Here is a 19,980-nt window from a genome sequence, read left to right as displayed (position 1 = left end):
AGAGCTCCACAAATGTAGGTGAAGAGCTGGTTTGTGCATAGGAGCTGCTGTCAGAGTTACCAACTGCCTTGCTGAGAACAGTCCGTGCATTTGAATCCTGGGTCTTATTCTGGGAGAAAAGATAATGTTTTATCCCCAAATACTACTCTATTTTACATAAAATGGATGGGTAAAATTCCTAACTTGTATTGTTGTTTTCTTTTCATGACTTCCTTCCAGGTATCACTGCCCAGTGCCTAAAATTTTCTATGTCCAGTTAACTGTTGGCAACAGTGAGTTTTTTGGTGAAGGAAAGACTCGTCAAGCTGCTAGACATAATGCTGCAATGAAGGCCCTTCAAGCTCTTCAGAATGAGCCTATTCCAGAAAAATTACCTCAGGTCTGTGCTTCAGGAAACTTTTTCTTTTTAATAACTTGCTTGCTATGTCTTTAAGCAGCATATATTGCTGCCCAAAAATTAAAATGTTGTATCATATTTTAAAAAATACTGAACAGAAAAATTATTCTCAGAATAATTAAATAAATTAAAAGCAAAAATATAATAACATTTCCCAGTCAAAGAAGCCAAGTACTTGCAAGACCTCTGGGAGCAGCTGAAGACCACTTGGGATACTGTGGGTTCTCAACAGCAGGTGTGTGTTTGCAGGAGACTAAATTGAATCCTCAGTCAAGTAAATCTCTGTTGCTTGATTATGCTGAGGTTAAGGGGCACTGGTTGCAGGTTAGTCATGAACAACACCTCTGTCACTTCATGGGTTAGAGCTGTAGGTGGCTGGAGAAGGCTGGAGGTCACACTTTGCTGAGATCATGATGGAGAGAATACAAAGTGTTGCACTGTGTAAAGCTGAGTGTAGCTCTCTAGAGTACTGGAGATTGATTGAAATAGTGTTTAAGGGCTTCTTGGTGCCAGGGTTCAGGCTCCTCCTTGCTGCTGCCCATGAGAAGTGCACACAGGGCACCATGCAGTGGTGGGGTGTGCTTTCACCATGGGACATGGTCCATCTTAGTAAAACTCTATTTCCTTCGGCAAAACTGGCCAGCTTGATTATCTGTGGAAGATGACTGATTCATTGCTCCTCAAACATTGGGCATGGATCAGAGCCAGTGCACATCATACTCTGGCTGGCCTCAATTCCATTATGAGGTTGAGCCTCTTTCTTCCCCACTCCCTGACAGTGTGCTGCTGAGGGAGCAAGGACAGACCTGCTGGGACCCATCTAGTAATCCCATTAGTAACTCAGTGAACTTGACTGGAATGGGATCCATGGAATATAGCACAGTAGTTACTTACTTAGTCTGTCTTTTGGCCTTCATGGCCATCCTTAACACAGCCTTCTGTGTATTCTTCTTCCATTTCAAGCTGTCATGTTTTTCCTTTTATTAGAAAAAACTTAATAAAGGATAAACTTTTATCCATATTAAACCACTGAAAAGGAGTATTTCCACCTTAATACCTAATTGGGCAAATGTGTAGAAGAGCATAAGGTGAGCAGAAGCAAGAAGCAATCAGCCAACAGGGCAGGGCTGCTGGTGAATGTGCTTTCACAAAGAGCTATTGTGTGTCTGCCAAAGCACCTCTGCTGTCTCATAGATGTGAGGCTAAGAAAGGCCTTACAATTGAAGTGTCAGTTGTGGGAATGAGGATCAAATTTAAATCCAAAGTGTCTGAGACACTCCTGAACATATTTTATCTTCCTAAGGCTTGAAACTGTATTGCTCATTACTAATGTCTGAACCTTGATCCTTCCTTTTCTCCACTCACTGTTAGGTTCTCTACTATGTTTGGTGGAAAAAATATGCAGGGTGTTAAATTGTAGGGGCAGAAGGGACAATGAGGGATTTTTCTGGACAGATGTGTTTGTATTGATCATGAAAATTTAAACTATAGTTTCTAGTTTAGACTATACATATCTGGTTAAACTAGAGTACAGCTAGAAAACCTAAACATTCTTGACTTGAAGGCTTGCTGACAGTCCAGTGGGCATTATATCATTTAATGTAAATTATGCCACTGTTTGATTATTCTCATTTTCAAAGATAATTCGTGAGGTATTTCTTTTAGAATTAATTTAGCTTAATTTTCTATTTGATTGGTGTTTTCTTATGTTTGCTAAATGTAACCAACATATATCAAAAATCTCTCCCACATATATATTTAGAGATTATTCTTAAGTATTTTTGAATTTTCTGTAGAACTGATTGTTTTCACAGTGTGTCAGTGCAAAGTTATTTTTTTCTAATCAGTAGTTTGTTCTCTGGGCTATTTTTTGCCAGCTTTTTAGATTATTAGTATCCTTTATAAAGCACAAACTTAATTGAATACAATATCAAGTAATATTCTAACTAAGGTTTTTTACAGAATAGTAGCATCCCATTCTTTATATCCCCAATTTTTTTTTACTTTTAAATATTGTTGTTTTAACTCTGCTAATCTTTCTCAGTGAAACTAATCAATGCTTTGCTTGTCCTGTAAGTAATGATCTACATTCTTCATTTCAGTGGTACTTTAATTTCATTATCTGAAATGAGCTAGAGGTCCTACATAATTTCATTGTAACTACCCTTGTTATTTGCACAGCACCTGTTTTTTGGTTTTTTTTGTTGTTTTTTTTTTTCTGGAGGTTCTATAAAATTTATAATATTTTGTTTTTTATTTAGCTCCAGATCAATATCAGGCATGTAAATGGCTTTTTTCAGAATCAAAGTTTTGCAACAATTTCATGAGGCAAAGGGTGTTCCGTGTCTGCATGCTGTAGCTGAGTGCTGGATTTTTGGCCCTGTGTTATCTTAAAGATTAATATATTAAGAGTTAAAAAAAGGTAGATAAAGATGGATCAATTTCATTGTAATGTGAAGAACCTAGTGCTTTTTTAATGTTGTTTTAGAACTGTGGTATCTGGATTTCGTAGCTATGCTGGTGGCTGAAGATTTAGATCAGACTTTGTTATGTAAGATGGGAGCTCTGCAGGAATCCACCTAATTCAGCCCAAGTGTCTTTGATGTTTACCTCCACTAATAAAAAATTAGGACCCTGGCCAAGGTTACATGGTTGTTGAGAGATCCCAGTTTGAAGTATTTCAGAGCTTTGCAGTTTGAAAATAGCTGGAAGTGAAGCCTCTGAGAACTAAGGAAATGTGACCTGGGGACAAACACCAAAGGCAGTAGTTGCAAAAGGCAAAACTCTGACTGATCTTGGTGCTAATGGTTGTGTGAGAAAATTTAGATTTACCTAAAGAGTAAAGCAAAGCTGAATTTTAGGCAGAATAATGTTTCATGTGTCTTTTGTTTTTTTATCTCTTTGCCTCTCTGTTTGTTATGTTCCTATGGATAAATAAATAATGTTCTGTGTTGAGCAAGCTGTTCTCTGTCACTACCTTTTCACACTGGTCATAACTCCCAGAGGGAAGTTGATGGAGGGGCCATTAAGCAGCTGGACCTGCTGAGGACACCTGTAACCTGGTGACCCAGTCAGAGTGTGGGGGTGATTGACTGAATTTCTTCTGAGAGAAGTACAGTCTTCTCTACTTTCCAACAAGCACAGATTTCCTCCTTGCTTAGAAGGGGTACCCACAGAGAGCCTGAGAAATGGGTCAAAGGATCTGTTTGATCCTCATGTTTGACACAAGTGTTAACTCAGACAATTGTTATCCATGTCATTAATAACATCCTTAGTGGCTGTTTATAATTAATTTATAAATTAAGGTGTATGTGTTCCTTTGTTATGAAGCACAAGCACAATATATATGGCTTCAGTCAGCAGATGTCTGATACTGGGGTGCTGAGATGGATGTACAAATGCTGATTTACAGCCTGACAGGAGACTTCAAAAGTCTTTGAGAAAATGGGAGGAGGAGGATATTGTATTTTGTTGATCTTCTAAGAATTGTACTATGATTATATATGCATCATTTTCAGAATGGAGAAACAGGAAAAGAATCAGAAGAAGATAAAGATGCAAACAAATCTGAGATCAGCGTAGTGTTTGAAATTGCTTTGAAGCGCAATATACCTGTCACTTTCGAGGTATGTGTTACATTTTTATCTGTGTTACATATTTATCTTGCTAAGAAAGTATTAAAAAAAGGTACCACTAAAACTCAACACATAATATCAATATATTAAAAATATTAATTTAATATTAATGGGAATTATAAAAAAAAATTGTCACTGTATCAGTCTAAGACAATGACTTTTCACTGGTAAAATAGATGCTCTTTCAGAACTTTTAGAGATCTAATAGTTGTTGGCAAACACTCGGATGGCAGAAAGACAGTTAAACCATTTTCTGTACAGAGCTGTGGGACTAGAATCTGTAGCCACACTCAATCTGATTTGAAATAATCTTCAAAAGAGTTAGCCAAAGTCTTTGCTCTAGCTGTTGGCATTCATATGCTAGAAAAGGTCCAATTGAAACATTCACCTCCAGTGTGCTGTCTTCAGAAAGTCATGAGTATCTTCCACTCTGATTCTGTTTCACTTATCTATTTCTGCTTAAGCTTTCACAAGTTTTTTTGTTTGTTTCCTATGATTTTATCTATGAACCCACTTCTGACACCTTTGTTTACCTGAAGTAATAAAGAGCATTTGGAATAGCTCCAGTGCTATCAATGAAGCAGCTATGGGAGAGTGAGTGATACTAACAGGAATTTTTTTCTGATGAGAAAGTTCTCACAAAACCTTGTAAAAATCTAACACTGTTGTGGTAGGAAGCACTAGATTTTCAAGCTGTTTTGGTTTTTATTTTATTTTTTTTTATGCGGAAAATGCTAATGTAAGTGGCCTTTTATTATTTTATTTTTCTGCATTTTATTTTACATTTAAACTGAGTCTTTATGAAAGACTCAGTGGATAGTGCTTATACTGGTGATGGTGATATTCTCCAGTGCTTTTTCCTGTTAAAGTATAGGCATGTATCTGCATGTGAAAAGGATCAAAACCCCTAAACTGTGGCATGCCTTGCAGTGTGCTGTATGCAATTTACTGACTGTTCCTGAATTGGCCAGTGTCAAATAAGCTATTTGGATCTTCTTAGAAATCTGAAAAATGTCTCAGAAGGTAGGTAAGAAAGACAAAGAATATTATTCATGACTAAGGAATTCCTTGGTAGAGCAAAGGCATAGATGCTTCATATATGTGGTCTATGTGATATGGACTAATTAGAACATTAAGAGAATGTAAAATCTAGAGGACAAAACTGGGGTGTCTGGGGCTGTTGGTGTATCAGTTTGCCACTACATGCCAATCACCCAACTCTTAGCTACAAGCAGACATAATGAAAACACATGCTTTTGTTTCAAAAAGGAAGCTCATAATTAATGTCTCAGTTTTCAAACATTATTTTCTACCCTAAACATTTTAAAATATTTGGAATATTTCTATATCAATCAATGCACTAAAATGTAAGGAGATGTATGGTCACTGGTCACAGAGAAGCTTGGAAGCTGTAAAGAAAAGAGGGGTAGTGCTTTGAATGTCTTCTTCACTCCTGGCTGAGCTTATTCAAGGGAGAGCATTTGGTAAGGAGAGAGTAAAGGCAGAAATACTTTGTGAGGAAAAATCTAATGTGTCACTTGCCAAAGAATGTTCGCAACATTGAAAAAAGACAGTTTTTTGCTCTCCTGACAGGTTTTGTGTTATTTCCTGCCTTTAAATCTAAATGTAGGTGACATTCTCAAATAGAGTTTGGATTGAACTTGGTTCTGGCTTACTTTTCAATAAAACTGCTAAGCAATTATGGATAATCCCCAGGATCTGATGTTTCTAATAGGATTTTATTCACTAATGGTCTTGTGTTATTCCAGGCAAGCATCAAAGCTTTTTCCAGCTTTTATTTTGTGTGTGGTAGCTATAAAATGATCTGCCTTTTCTTCATCTGACAGAGCTTTAGCCAATGTTCCAACAGTGCTGGGTTATGCAACAAAGTAATGATCATAAATATATATTAAGTTCCATGTAAACATGTCCTTAGAATTGCATGAGGGGTGAACGGTCCTTTTGTGTAATGTGGCTAGTTTTAATTGTCTAGGAGCTTTAGGATGATTTTAACAAACTTTCTATCTATTAATTTGTTAAATAAAAACATTCAGTTGTAACAAGGAACAGGCTTTACTCCATACTTGTCACTGGTGCATTCTTAGCTAACTTAGATTCATCAACTTTTAAGTCAAAATGCAACTGCTCTAGGCATTTGTGGGGTTCCCAATGAGTAGTTTTTAAGGATGACTACAAAAGTGATTGCTGTAGGAATTGTTAGAGTAGCTGTGGAATGGTCAGTTCACTTCTTATTTCTGCCTTGACAGTAGGCTAAAATCTTGTTGGTTTTTTGGGTTTTGTTTTTGGTTGTTTTTTTTTTTTTTGGTTTGGTTTGGGTTTTTTTGTTGTTTTTTTTTTTTTTTCGTTGTAGTTTTGTTTTGTTTCAGTAGATGGTTTTTATTCCTTATTGGTCAGTAAGGGATAGATGAGCCTAGAAAACATAACTGAGGTCAACAGCTTCAGATATTAGAACACAATGGGGTGTTTCAGATTGCCATTTTATTTTCAATATTTTTCTTTGTATTGCAGTGTTATTTCTTTAGACTAGCAAATATAATAATGCTTTTTTCATTCTCAGTATCAGGAGTGAGGGCATAGAGTGCCTAAACAAGCAATTTTCTGCCCCTCCATCCCTGTCCAGTGTTCTGCTGGAAAGTGTTCTTAAGTCCCAGTCTTACCACAGTAAGATTCTGCAGAGAATTATCAGAGATTCTGCATTTTGAACCAGGGACAGGCCAAATTGCAGACTCTGGGAGAATAGTTCTCAGCAGGAAGTTTCACACCTATCTGGCTTCTGCTGTCCTGGGGATTAAAGCTTTGGAGGGCTGACTACTGAGTAACTCTCATTTGGGTTTTGCAGAATGGTCACCCTTCTCACTGCAGTTTTTACACTTTGACATTCAGACTTTTCCTTTTTTCTTTTTTTTAATTTTTTTTTCCTTTGTAGCTGGGAAAATCTAGTGTGTCTACCTGCACAAGCTCCTGGAAATATATTGATATTTTAATATCTTATAAATAATCATGTATTCATAGATGTCGGTGACATGGGTTTTTTGATCTGATTTCTGTCTCCTCTAGTTTTGGGGGGAGTTTAATTTCCATTTAATCTTGCCCTAATCTTTTGCATTTTCTACCTGGCATCTTATTAATAATTAAAGCAGTGTTACTCTTTCACTGTAATCATACTTCTGTTTTTCATTTGTCAGCATGATTCATTAAGTTGAGCCAAATTCATTCTTGATGTAACTTGACCTTAGATGTGTTTTGGCCCCGTGTGTTTTCTCTTGTTGTAATTATTCTTTAAATACATGGAACAGAAAAAGAAAAGTGTATTGAACTGTCATCCTTAATCAAATTCTCAGCTTTAAATTAGCCATGATTAGGTCCACAGGTTGTATCTTTCAACTGAGGAAATAGGTTAATGTCCTAATGTGTATAGTGTTCTTAGATAGCAAAGGTTGAATTTCTTTTTTAGTGTTTTCTGTCCCAAGGCTCATAGCACAACTGTTTGAAATCATATGGAGTAAAAAGATCTGAAATCTGGGGTTAACCAAAAATGTTGTTAGGTAAATATTTTTTTGCTTAATTACCAAATTTGGATGTTTAGCTTGATCCAGATCCCATCTGAATCCTATGGGGTTCATTCCATTGACAACACAGACTTTTTTCCATTTACACACTAACAAAGATACAGTTTTTAATGTTTTCCAGTCAATTATTTACCTTGTGTCACATACTTAAAATTTAAAAGATGAAAACCACACCAGAATGCATTAGTTTTATATTGAGAAATATGTTTTTGTGTATATGAAAATATAATCTGGTTTTGTATTAACATTCTTTCTCTTATATATATATATATATTTGTGTGCATTTATATACATATGAGAAAACTTATATAAACTAATATTTTAGGAACTCAGCAATTATATTTCTTAACCAAGTTATTTTTTCCTTTTTCATCTGGTCAGTAGAGACATTCCTGTATATTTTATTAATACATTATATTGCATGTAAAGACAAACACCTATATAACAGTATTAGTAGAACCACAGAAAGATTAAGGACCTTAGTAAGGTTAATTTAGCTATGTTTTACAGCAAGCATGTTGTAATACTTGGATAACCAAGTACAGGGATGGTTTGAGGTGCTGTAAAATCGAGTGGGAATGCTGCAGTGTGATGAAGGTGCTCAGCATGGACACGATGCCGGACTGTGTCTGAGAGCAGGAGATGCTGGCACTGGGCTCATCCCAGCTCCTGTGCAGGCACTGCAGCATCCTGGGGCTCAGCAGGGCTCAGTGCATTGAAAGCACTGCTGCCTTCTCGTGTGGTCAAGCTTTAGTGGGCAACTTCAAAGAGAGGCAGTGTTGAAAACACTTCTGAAATTAATACCTGGAATCTTAGAGTGGGAACACTCCTTGATTAAAACAGAAAAATCCCATCCTGGCATAGATGTCATTTTATTCTGGGAAAGTGGGCCAAAGTTGTCTGTTAATTTTAATTTTGTGTCTTTTAATTGATATATGCTGTGGTAATTGTATTTGCTGGGTGAAGCTGCCACAAAAGAGAACTTAAAAAAGGAAAACAAGCCTAAGGAGACCTCATTACAGTGCAACAGCAAAACTAAATAATGCAAGGGACATGACCTTGATAAAAAGAACTTTAATACAAAACATGTTGTAATAATGTTGAAATTGAAGGTTTGAGCACATTAAAACTATAGTTATTACACCAAGAAGGCCCTGGTACCTTTACCTCAGCTCCCATTCCCCTCCCTCCTCAAGCTAAAAAGACATTACTCTTCTTCAACAAATGGTTTGATATAATTCCATCAAATGAAAAAAAATTTGTATTTATATTGATTTTTAAGATATTATAAAGAGATGTCTGTCAGATACTCTAATGTCTCCTTATACATATTACCTATAACAAAGATTAAATTAGGTAGCTGCTTCCGCCCATCAAACAAAATAACTGAACCTTTTCCCAAATGAGGTCTCTTAATTCCTGATAGACATTGTCCAGACCAGTAAATGGTGCATGCATACACAAATGATGGATGGCTGCCCTAGCACTTGCAGTGCTCTGATTTGGGGGTGAACACATCCTAGCATCAGCCTTCTGAAGGGAGATGTGTGTGTGTGTATGGGTATATGGATGTATGTATGTATGTAAAACTGAAGACAGAAAAACAACTACAGGAAGGTACAGCATTCAGAACTTAATTTCTTTCCATATTACTATAACTTGTAGTGAAGTACTTCAAATGGGTTTTCTTATTTTGTTGTACTAAATGTGTTTGGAAGGGAATGAATAAATGAATTTTTTTGAGAAATGTTTGGCTTTTGTGTGAGTTATGGTGGCTCTTCTGGTAATTCTTTTCAGTACTGATGGGAGGGACAGCTGAGAGTCATGGAGGCAAGAATGTGTCAGCCTTTCAAATGTATGGGATATTGCTCTGAGCTGTGTAATCTGGCAAGGCAAGAGTTGAGAGCAGGCATCCAGCCTGCACCTATTGAGACTGAAGTTTGGGACTATGAACGTCCAATGGTTTGATGAGAATAGAAAAAAATGACAAACAGGTTGAGGTAATGCCAAATTAATACAGTTTTGAATATGTTTTTTATAAAGAAATAGTCAAAGCCTGGTAGACCTTCATGGGTTTAATTGCTTTAGTATGTGAAGCATCTTGCAATGAAAAAACTATCAGCCTTGGTCTAAATATGCAAAATTGTTGTATAGTGTGTTATTCTATAAATCTTTAAAAATGTAGGTCTACTCTTATTTTCTGTGAAACACTGAATATGATGGTTAAATTTGCTTTATCCAACTAGTCTTAATTTTCTGTCCTCAAACCTTGCACTCTCATTAATACTTGTCCCAATTCTACGGAAACCACTCTAATGCCTTCAGTTAGCAGGAAAACTGGACTAGTAATAAGTTCATTGCAAAGATAACAAACATTAGGGTATTTTCTTGTAGGGTGCTTTGACTCAGTGTTACTTTCTCTTAAAAGGTGATTAAAGAAAGTGGACCTCCTCACATGAAGAGCTTTGTTACACGAGTTACAGTAGGAGAATTCACTGCAGAAGGAGAAGGCAACAGTAAGAAACTCTCAAAGAAACGTGCTGCAATGGCTGTACTACAAGAACTTAAGAAACTTCCTCCTCTTCCTGTGATTGAAAAGCCAAAACTTTACTTTAAAAAGCGTCCAAAAACAATATTGAAGGTATGTGTCTACCTTTGAGACAATTAAGAATGTTTGCTCAGAAAGTAACAGTCAGATTTAAAATCAAGAAAGGCTTATTTGTCATTTTCTGTCAATATTGTTACAGTTACTTGTTACTGTCAATATTGTTACTTGTTTGCTTGTGCTAGTATGCCTGGGCTTTTTTTAAATCCTGAGAATGCTGTGCGATTCTCAAACAGAATGGCTTGTAAATAGCTCACATCACTGAGGTCTTCAAGGGTTTGGTTCAGGTCCAGTGGAGGATCAAGCTCTCTAAGCAGCTCTGTCCAGCCATGTGAAGTTTTAGTATCATCTCCTCAGAGAATCCCTTCTGGCGTACGTAGTGGTTCTCTCCCTGCGCTCTCTCCCCTCCCCAGTTTGAAGAGGGAGAGAGATACATGAAAAATGAAACTAATGGGGTGATAGTTTAGTGTTTCAATACTTTACTGAAAGTATGAAGATTATACTTCATATAAGAAGTATATGAAGTATATACTTCATATATATACTTCATATACATATGAAGAAACTATATACAGATTTCTTGACCATTAGAAATCTGTACACTCAGGCTACAAAGTGCAGAGTTCTGAAAGAGCAGCCACCAGAAAACCACTTAAAAATAAGCAAGTACTTAAGAGAATGAAAAACTGGATTTGGAAAATGTACAAAAGACTTATTCGTCACCTTCCTCTTTTCATTTGCCTTCAATACAGAATAGGTGATTTTTCAGGAAAACCTAGATTAATTAGATACCTGTCTCCTATTAAAATCCTGCAGATCTAATTCTCAGAAACTTATATGAAAAAGTGGGCAGGAAAATGATTTAATAGAAAACCATCAGCATTAATGCAGCTTTAAAGCTGGAAGATTGGAAAAGTCTTTTGGCTTTGGCTTTCACCAAACATCTTGGAAAGTTTTTCTCAAGAAAGAGGCTAAGGGTATAATAATGAAAAGATTTCTTATATTACCATATACCATTTGCCATTACAAACTTAAATTTAATAGTACACAGTTGGCCTTGTTAGAAAGGGACATTAATTGTCAAAATAAGCTGAATATGTAGATGGTTTTTATTTTTTGAATATCCAAACTTCTGAAATGCTTTCAATGTGCCCATTTCTTTCAATTTAACTTGCATGTGTTTTGAGCATCAAAAAAAGTGGCAACAAAAACTTCTTTTTATTTGCATATATATTTATGAGGCTGTATCTTGTGGCCTGCTCTTTATTTAGCCTGCTCTGCATTTTGTCTCTGCCTGGCTTCTTGCCCACACAGCTGCCCTTGTGTATGACATTGTCTTAGCTCTTTCACCTACATCTTCTCTAACTACTTCAGCAGTTACACTATGTAGGATTTGCTGCACAGCTTTCTAAATATAATATCCTTCTCTGGTCTTTGCTGATCATTTCTTCAGTTTCCTGAACACTTGTTTGTTATTTGAGAAGCTCAAGCAAGCATGAGTGCTCATCTTCTCTTAGCCTGCAAATGGTTTCATAAAAGGGAAATAGCTTCATAACATAATAACAATTTTACATTCAAATGCCATTTACATTTGCAAGTGCATTCTTTATGTTATCCTATATAAATCAGTTAAGTATGACTTCAGATAAATTTTTGTGGGTCTTAATTTCTTCTTAAAATCTACCAACAAATATTTTCGTAGCTATGTGCTTTGAAAGAGCATTTGCTGTGTGAGCAATAATTCATTAAAAGAATTTCAGAGCTAGAGAGGTTTCAAGGACTGTAGTTTTCCCCTTGTCTGTATAATCTTGGACAGACCACTGTCAGTCCTTATGTTTCCCTGGCATGAGATCAATTCCCCCACAAACCATACTTTTGGACATGTTATGGTGAGGATTATTGCCTGTTAATCTGAAATACTTTATGGGTGGTTCACCATAAGCAATAATTCTAGGGTAAATTCGTATGACACACAGAGTAAAACCCTCTGCACCTTTAGTTGCAAGTTGCAGTGTAGGATGGAAGGTCTGGAGTGCTGAGAAGGAAAGCAGGAAGGCTGGAAGAGGAAGCATCTTTATGTATGGCAAATGGTTTTTGTCCCTGTGTAAATCCCACCTGTTCTCAGTGTAGTGCATGTTCCAGCATTGTGGCAAGCTATTTTAAGGGGTTAGGGGGAAGGGTCCTAGAAACAGGGCAGTAAGATATAACTGACTAATGAATCTGCTAATTTTCATCCATCCTCATGAGGACCTCCACAGATAGGAGAGGGTTTTCTTAGCTTGCAGATGCAAGGTATACACATACCTGCAACAGTGGCAGACAATTTCTTTCCACAGCTTTGAGCCTGAGGATTCTTGTCTTTTGTCTCATGATCAGAAAATGGAAAGTAAGTTACTTCTGGTTCTCTTTAAGGGAGTATTACAAAAGAGAGAATCCTAGTAAATGTTATTGAAGCAGTGTATTAGTTATAGGGATATACACTGAAATAATGGTTCTTTCCTTTAATCCTGGTTTAGACTGGACCAGAATATGGTCAAGGAATGAATCCCATCAGTCGTTTGGCTCAGATCCAGCAGGCCAAAAAGGAGAAGGAGCCAGAGTATGTTCTTCTTTCAGAGAGAGGAATGCCTCGTCGTCGGGAATTTGTTATGCAGGTATCCTTTGTGTCATGTTAGAGATAATGGCCTTGCTAAGTATTTTACTCAAACTCAAACAAAATGGTGGCATAATATGAAGTGGAACTCCTTCTGTTTAGCTTTCTGCCTTGCTGTCTGATACGCAGGAATAGTATGAAATACAGCATCAGAAAGCCTGTCTAAACTTTTTCCTCTTAGTGAAACAAATGGCAGTTGAATTATGTGCCCTCTAGATGCTTTTCATGTGTTTTGCATTATTTTACACTCCTTTTTTTATTTCACCTGATCGTTATTGTCTTTATTCCTGATGGTTCATGATTTATTTACTTTTACTTGTTTTTTTGGAAAAAAATAAAATTGGGCTGGTGTTGATCCGAGGATTCCAGCAATACCTAGTATTCTGAAATATGGACATTAATATCTCCATATTATCAGGCATTTTGGCTTTATAAAATAGTGTTGTAAATTTTTTCAGATTGCCAATTTCTTTGTGGCTTTGTTATCTCTGAAATACAACAAAAAAAACCAACCACATGTTTTAGACTGTCCTCTGACTGGACCTAATACTGAAACAGTAGATCATTAAAATTCCTTTCAAATTTAAATTAAGAACATGTACAAAAAATTGGCATAACTGTGATATTTTGTTAGATAACACAACAGCAGGTTGAGAAAGATTAGAATCATGAAAGGATTCTGTATCCTTGTGTTTTCAGTCAAGGGTAATTTTGTGCCGGAACAACTCAGAACAGCATACCCCAGCATGTTTTGACTTCTTGTCTACCAACCACACCAAAATGTCACTTCTGATCACAAGCAAAATTTATGACGTTCCAGCACCTCCTTCTCCAGAGAATTAGTTATGTTTTCAATTCAATCTCTAAGTTCTTCCTTCATGTCTATGAAGATAAGCTAGTGATCTTAATTTTCTTGGGCCTAAGCGGCCTTTCTTTGTGATTTATTATTTTTCTCTCTGAAGGAAAAAAAAGTATTGTGTTCTTTTATGTTGCAGAATCTTTTTTTGAATATAAACTTGGATTTCTAACATTTTATGAGACCTGAAAGTATTTGAGAAAGAGTGATCCTGTCAGAAAATCTCATTTCCCATGCTTAGACCCCCATGGGACTGTCCACAGTTGGTAGTTGCTGTATGAGGCCAGAACAATGCAACACAGTATTAGAAAGATGGGCTGGAAGTTTAGTTGTCTGTTGGAGGAGTGTTGATAATGGCAAAGTCTCCAGTCTGTATAAAAAAGGAATCTTAAACACAGTGAATATGTAGAAGATTCCTGTATCTAAGGAGGTTTGTGAAAGAAAGAGTTAAAGAAACTCCACAGAGCAGTTGCTTTGTTACAAATAGTTTTAAACTCCATTTTCACCCTTTTGTAATATCTTCACACTAAAATTATTCTACTATTTATCCCACCTTCAGGAAGTCTCAGTGGATTCATTAAGACATGCAGAAAACCTTATCAGAATAAAATACCTTTGTATAAGCTACTTAAACCATGTTTTCATTTAATTTAATTGAATGTGGAAGTAAAATATCCAGAGATAATATGTTCATTTTTATCTGTCACACAAAGAGCAAGTTTAGATGTGATGAAATGGATCCAATTACTTGTCCTGGCTACTAGATAAACAGAAGAAAACCTCTGATGACATTAGTTGGTTTTCTGTTCCCAAAGTTAATTTCAGAAAGCTCTTTCTCTTTGTAGTCAGGCCTTTAATCCTTGATAGAGGTTATAATAATAGCTAAAACCAGTTTTACAGGTCTGAGAAATAGCAACACATTGATTTATTGTGAGCTATGTTATAAATTATCTTTTTGTCTTCTCCCATTAAAGTCCCTCAATTTTATTGCATAGAAACTTGTAGCAGATTGGCTATTTTCTACTTTGAAGGGATATTCATGATTATTATTTATTTACATTCTCTTCTTAATATTTAGAGTTAAGAGTATTTGAGTAAATAAGAGTTTAAACTTTTAGGAAAATACATATATGATTAATTAAGGAAAGTGAAGAATTACTGAATGACATAAACTACTAAATGACATAAACTCCTAAATACAATTTATTCTTTATTTAGCATTTGTATGCCTTTTTTTAACCATTTTTTAAAGCTCCTTCCAAACTGTTTCTGGTCTTTGACCTCTGGTCTTTGACCTCTGGGTTTTGGTTTTTTTTGTTATTCAGATCATCTTGATGATTTTATTAATTTTATTTGATTTTGCTTTCCTTTTTTGACATGGTTTTGAAACTGTGCAGTATTTTGAGACACAATTTGGCAAATAGAAGGACTTAATGGACCAAGCAAAATACACCCATCAAAGAGCTATGAATGAAGAGCAGTGAGAGTGCTCATGTCACAAACCAGACACATACAGCACCAAGAGTTTTAAGAATGGTACCAAAGCCAAGGATTAAGTTGGAGCCACACATTTTGTGGATATCCATTACATACAGTTTGTCCTTATTTTGGGGTTTTAATTTCTCCTAGTGTTATGAAAGGCATCATGTTTGTCAGAAACCCTTTGTACTGTGAAGACCACAGTCTGGAGCCTTCTTTCCAAGGACTGTTTGGCTCAAAGCTTGTCAGGTGTAAGCAGTTCCAGCCCCTTGTTCCTTGCAGTGCAACAAAGTGGGAGGAAGGCAAATATTATTTTCTTCCTTCTTTAGAAGCCACTCTCGTTAAATCTCAAGTCTGTTTGTCTGTCCGTTGTTCTGCATACTGTCTGATGATGCTGGGGAGCTGCTGCAGGCAGCACTCCTTCCCACAAGAAAGAGGAAGTACAGACCCTGGGGCAATTCCAGTGTAACAGAGTGGGGGAGAGGTTCACGAGGAAGAATGGGGTGACACAGAGGCTGGTGGAAGAGAGAGGCAACTGTGTGTGCACTGAGATGCCAAAAAATATAGCTCTTGGGTATGGGTTTGGTGATCTTCTGAAAAATCTAAACAAGCCCTTCTAAGTGAATACTGTGGTCCCCTTTTGCACTGCTGTATCTTTTTCAAGATTGCATCTTCATCAAAAGAGCTGACAGCTGTTGATAAATCTGCAAGAGTATTATATGATGATAATAAGGAGTCTTGCATTTGTCATGATTATGATCAATATTTTCTTTTTAAGGTAAAAGTAGGCAATGACATTACTACTGGAACAGGCCCAAACAAGAAAATAGCTAAAAGAAATGCAGCAGAAGCAATGTTGCTACAGCTGGGGTACAAAGCCTCTACTCCTCTTCAAGACCAGACAGAAAAGGTGAGAACCAGTTGTTGTGTTGCCCACAATTTACCCTTGTCTAGGTTTTTAAGCTGTATCAGCTAATCATTTAGTAAAACTGGAAGCTTAAGCTTGTGCACACCCTGTTTTAGGGAGTTGCTTGTCACAGATTAACCTTTGTTTAGCTACAGCTCTACAGCTACCCTTAGTATTAAGTGCAGCCTCTGCTCCTGTGAGAGTAATGAGGAACAGAAACAGAGTTCCATAGAATAGTGTGTGTGCAAAAGTGTTCATGTGATCCATGCACCTATTTCTGCTTACAAATCAGGATGAATGTACCTCTTGCTTTTGTTCCATTTTGGGCATTCATGAGAGCCCAAAGGAACAGAAAGGAACAACATTAGTAATTTTCATATGTGAAGTAGTAATCAATGTTTATCTTCCCATTGCATGTGCACTAACAGCATTACAGAAAAATAATGGCCTTTTCACATTTGATGACTGATAAAGAAAATGTGTGTCACTTTTTTTAATGAAGAAGGAATTGCATTTTAAATTCATATGTGTTGCAAGTATGTATTTCCACATTAGCTATCTGTAACTTAGCACTCCTCTCCTGTCTTGAATTTATTGATTAGGGCTTTTGTAACCAAAATTGGCTGTTAAAGTTTTGCCTTTTGTTTACTGAAAAGATACTTGGTAAGGTATTTAACTAAGCTGTGGACCTTAAACAGCTTCTGTCATATACAGGCTCACTGCATGTATATATTTTGATAATTACTTATACGTTTACTGTGGCTGCACTAGGTAGCCAACAGAATGTTCTGTTGGGCTTTTCTAGGACTACATAATAAATCTGAATATAATATATGTGTACACATCGATGTGTATGTAAATATGAAGATACTCTGTTCTATATCTTCTATATTCCTAACCAGGAAAAAAGAAATACTGTACTGGTTACTTGACCCCACCTTCTTCTGTTTCACTGTCCTTTGAGAGTAGCAGCAATATGTGTGCTGTTCACACTCACCTTCACTATGTTCTTCACTATATGTCTTAGTCGTAGACAAGTGTGAAATACTCTAAACAGAGTCCTTGGAAGCTGGATGGTGTTCCTAGTGAGAACACACTGTGCAGACAGGGCCATTTAAAAAAAAGCTTCTGACTGAGTCAAATGATAATTCATTTTCACCAGAATGCTGAGACATTTCTGCTGTAGAATATACTCTCTATGGTATAAAACTATCCACTTTTTCTTCACTGCCAATTTTGCCAAATGGCTTTAGTAAAAAACAAGTCAAAACAGAAAAATCATTTTTTTTTTCTAATAGGAAAACATAGGTTGTCATTCTAGGATTTTAAATTGGCTGAACTAATTTTACAGTATTTTTCAGAGATAAAGCTGAAAAAATTCAACCCACAACATAGTTTCTTTGCAGAGCTCTACATAGTGGAAACTTGTGGTTACATTGAAATCCTTACCAAAAAATTGAGTGGCTAAAAAGGGATGCTGCTGCTTTGTTTCCCTACATTTATTAAGCTATTGCTTACAAGTGCATTGTCTTTAGAAAATCAGGCTTAATTGCATACTTGCAGATGTAGACATTTCAGGATTGGTAGACTAGTGTACAATGGCCTAATATTATTCTGAATACAATGAACAAACGTTACTGTATCCAAAAAATGTGAAGTACTCAACTTTTATGTAGTGGCAGTATCATAATAAAATCATAACAAAATTTTAAAGCTTTGTTGGGGTTTAAGGACATGAAATATCTAGAGCATCTGGTTTCATCTTCTGTATATATGTCTGGACATATTTGGAGATGCACAAGTTAGTTTGTGTAGCTGAAGGAATTTTAACTCTCAAACTGAACTGTGGTGGAGAAGAGGGAAAATAGCCCTTAGATCTCTATCAATTTGAGGATTGCAAAATTCCTTGCATATAAATTGCACAATAAGGATACATCATTAGAAAATACTTGTTTCACTGTTTGAATCCAAAATGGGTCCCAGCGTAGATTAGCTGACGCTAATCAGAGGTTGGCATCTAAATAGATAATTTTCACCTGTATATTTTTTGATGTTAAAAAAGGCAATTCTTTTTTCCCCTGTGCCCCCTTTTCCTCAAGTCCTTCCATTCCTCCTCCCTTAAAAACAAGCAAAACCAAATCCAGTGGTTTTTTTTTTTCCTTGACCCTGGTACATAAAAAGTGACTGTATTTATTGTTTTAATGGAGACCTAAGAGCATTATAAGAGCAATGTGTAGTGCTGACGGCAGCACAAGTAATCAGGTAATGTAAAAAAGTAAAGGCTCTGCTCTTTTCTGGCTTAAACTGGTTCCTGAAAGAAATCAGTAATGGTTGTACAGAGCCTTGAGGAGAGCAATCTGGAGGTATGCTGGGAGATATTTTGCAGTTGTCAGAATTTCAGCTGTATGGATGAGGATAGAGAGTTGTAGTAATTTTTTCATTTTCCACCTTTTTGTTTCTTCTTGCCACTTTTATTCTCTTAGAGAGAAGAAAACCAAGGTAGATTGCATTCATGTGAGGCAGCAGTACAAAGGATCACTTACTCATACAGGAATTGTTGTTAAATTCCCTGTTATGATCAAGTTAATAAACAATAAAAATGAAAAGAATGAGGAAAGTTGGAAATCTTCTCTTATTGTAACAGTGTGCTTGTGCTGCCACCATGTTACAGATGGTCAGGATGATTTCCTGACAAAACCATGCTTTTGTTAACAGCAGTAAATAAAAACATATTTATAGATTTCATATTGCTTACTCATATGAAGAACTGTTGTCACCCATATTTTCAAATATACATATTACCTGCTTCATAATATGGATAAAACAAGTTACATGAAATTAAAGTGTATGGATGTAGCTGACCAGTTTGAAAGCTGACTGTAATGCCTGTCCTTTTCCATCAAATATCTCCCATTTTCACTGCTCATTGCCAAGGCTCTTTGGGATGTACATGATGATGGAAAGCAGGGAAACAATCATCGAAATACCTGCTTTTCATAGTGTGTTCTCTAATCCTCTTTTCCAAGTAATAATGTATAATCTAGTGGTCTGTATTATGACATGGTAGTAATCTAAACAGCCTTAATGCAACCTCTGAGATGCAGAGGCAGATTTCAGCTGGTTGATTTTCCTTCTCATCTCTTTCACTTTCCAACCCCATCTTCGAGAGCAAATGATGACAACTTTGTTCTGGCATATTGCCTGCTTTGCTGTGAGGTTTTCTGTTTGCACAGAAAATCCCAGTGAAATCTGAAAAGGATCATTCATTTCACATTCATAGAGCTGGTTGTCAATAGCTTCTAAGTAATGAGGAAGCTCTGACTTTTTTATTCAGTTTTATACATAAACCTAGAACACTGCCATCTTATTTACTGTGTAAACCTCAGTACTGGCTTAATTTTGAACCTCTGTGTTAATTGTTCTCCTTTTCCATGTCAGAGTAATACCCAGTATTAAACATAGTAAAATTAATTTGAGGACAGTTAGCTTCCTCAAAAATATATTAAAATAATTGAAAATTGCATTCATTTTTACTTCCACTTCAGTGACTAAATCAATTTAAAATTTACTTGTTAGTAAATATTTTTAAATTACACCCAAAGTACTTTATATTGTTTACACATTCCTTCATAGGCAGTAATTGGGATCTTCTTGTTTTAGAATGTAATTTCTCTGTTGACTGTTTATGTCTTCAGCTGAGTGCTGCTTAAAACATTTAATTTTATTTAAGTCTGATTTGGTAACACATTGAGTTGAACCTAATCCTTGGGGAAACATTTATATTTCAGTGTTAGGAAATAGTTGTTAATGTTTACTCATGAAGGGTACATTACTCAAATAACCTGTCTCAGGCAAAAA

The 19,980-nt window shown here is 36.1% G+C and overlaps 1 protein-coding gene across 3 annotated transcripts in view; it reads left to right on the top strand.

Moving 5' to 3' along the window:
- Positions 1-19,980, top strand: part of STAU2 (staufen double-stranded RNA binding protein 2) — a 170,910-nt gene that overhangs the window by 51,867 nt on the left and 99,063 nt on the right. For all 3 annotated transcript variants that reach the window (XM_036378678.2, XM_054516234.1, XM_036378679.2), the window contains exons 6-10: positions 220-379; positions 3,916-4,023; positions 10,051-10,263; positions 12,744-12,881; positions 15,994-16,125. In XM_036378678.2, coding sequence (XP_036234571.1) covers positions 220-379; positions 3,916-4,023; positions 10,051-10,263; positions 12,744-12,881; positions 15,994-16,125 — 751 coding nt within the window. The remainder of the gene's footprint in view (positions 1-219; positions 380-3,915; positions 4,024-10,050; positions 10,264-12,743; positions 12,882-15,993; positions 16,126-19,980) is intronic.

The sequence above is a fragment of the Molothrus ater genome, chromosome 1, assembly GCF_012460135.2.
Source record: "Molothrus ater isolate BHLD 08-10-18 breed brown headed cowbird chromosome 1, BPBGC_Mater_1.1, whole genome shotgun sequence".
Lineage (NCBI taxonomy): Eukaryota > Metazoa > Chordata > Aves > Passeriformes > Icteridae > Molothrus > Molothrus ater.
The sequence above is the reverse complement of the archived record's forward strand: the minus strand, read 5'-3'. Positions and strand labels throughout refer to the sequence as shown.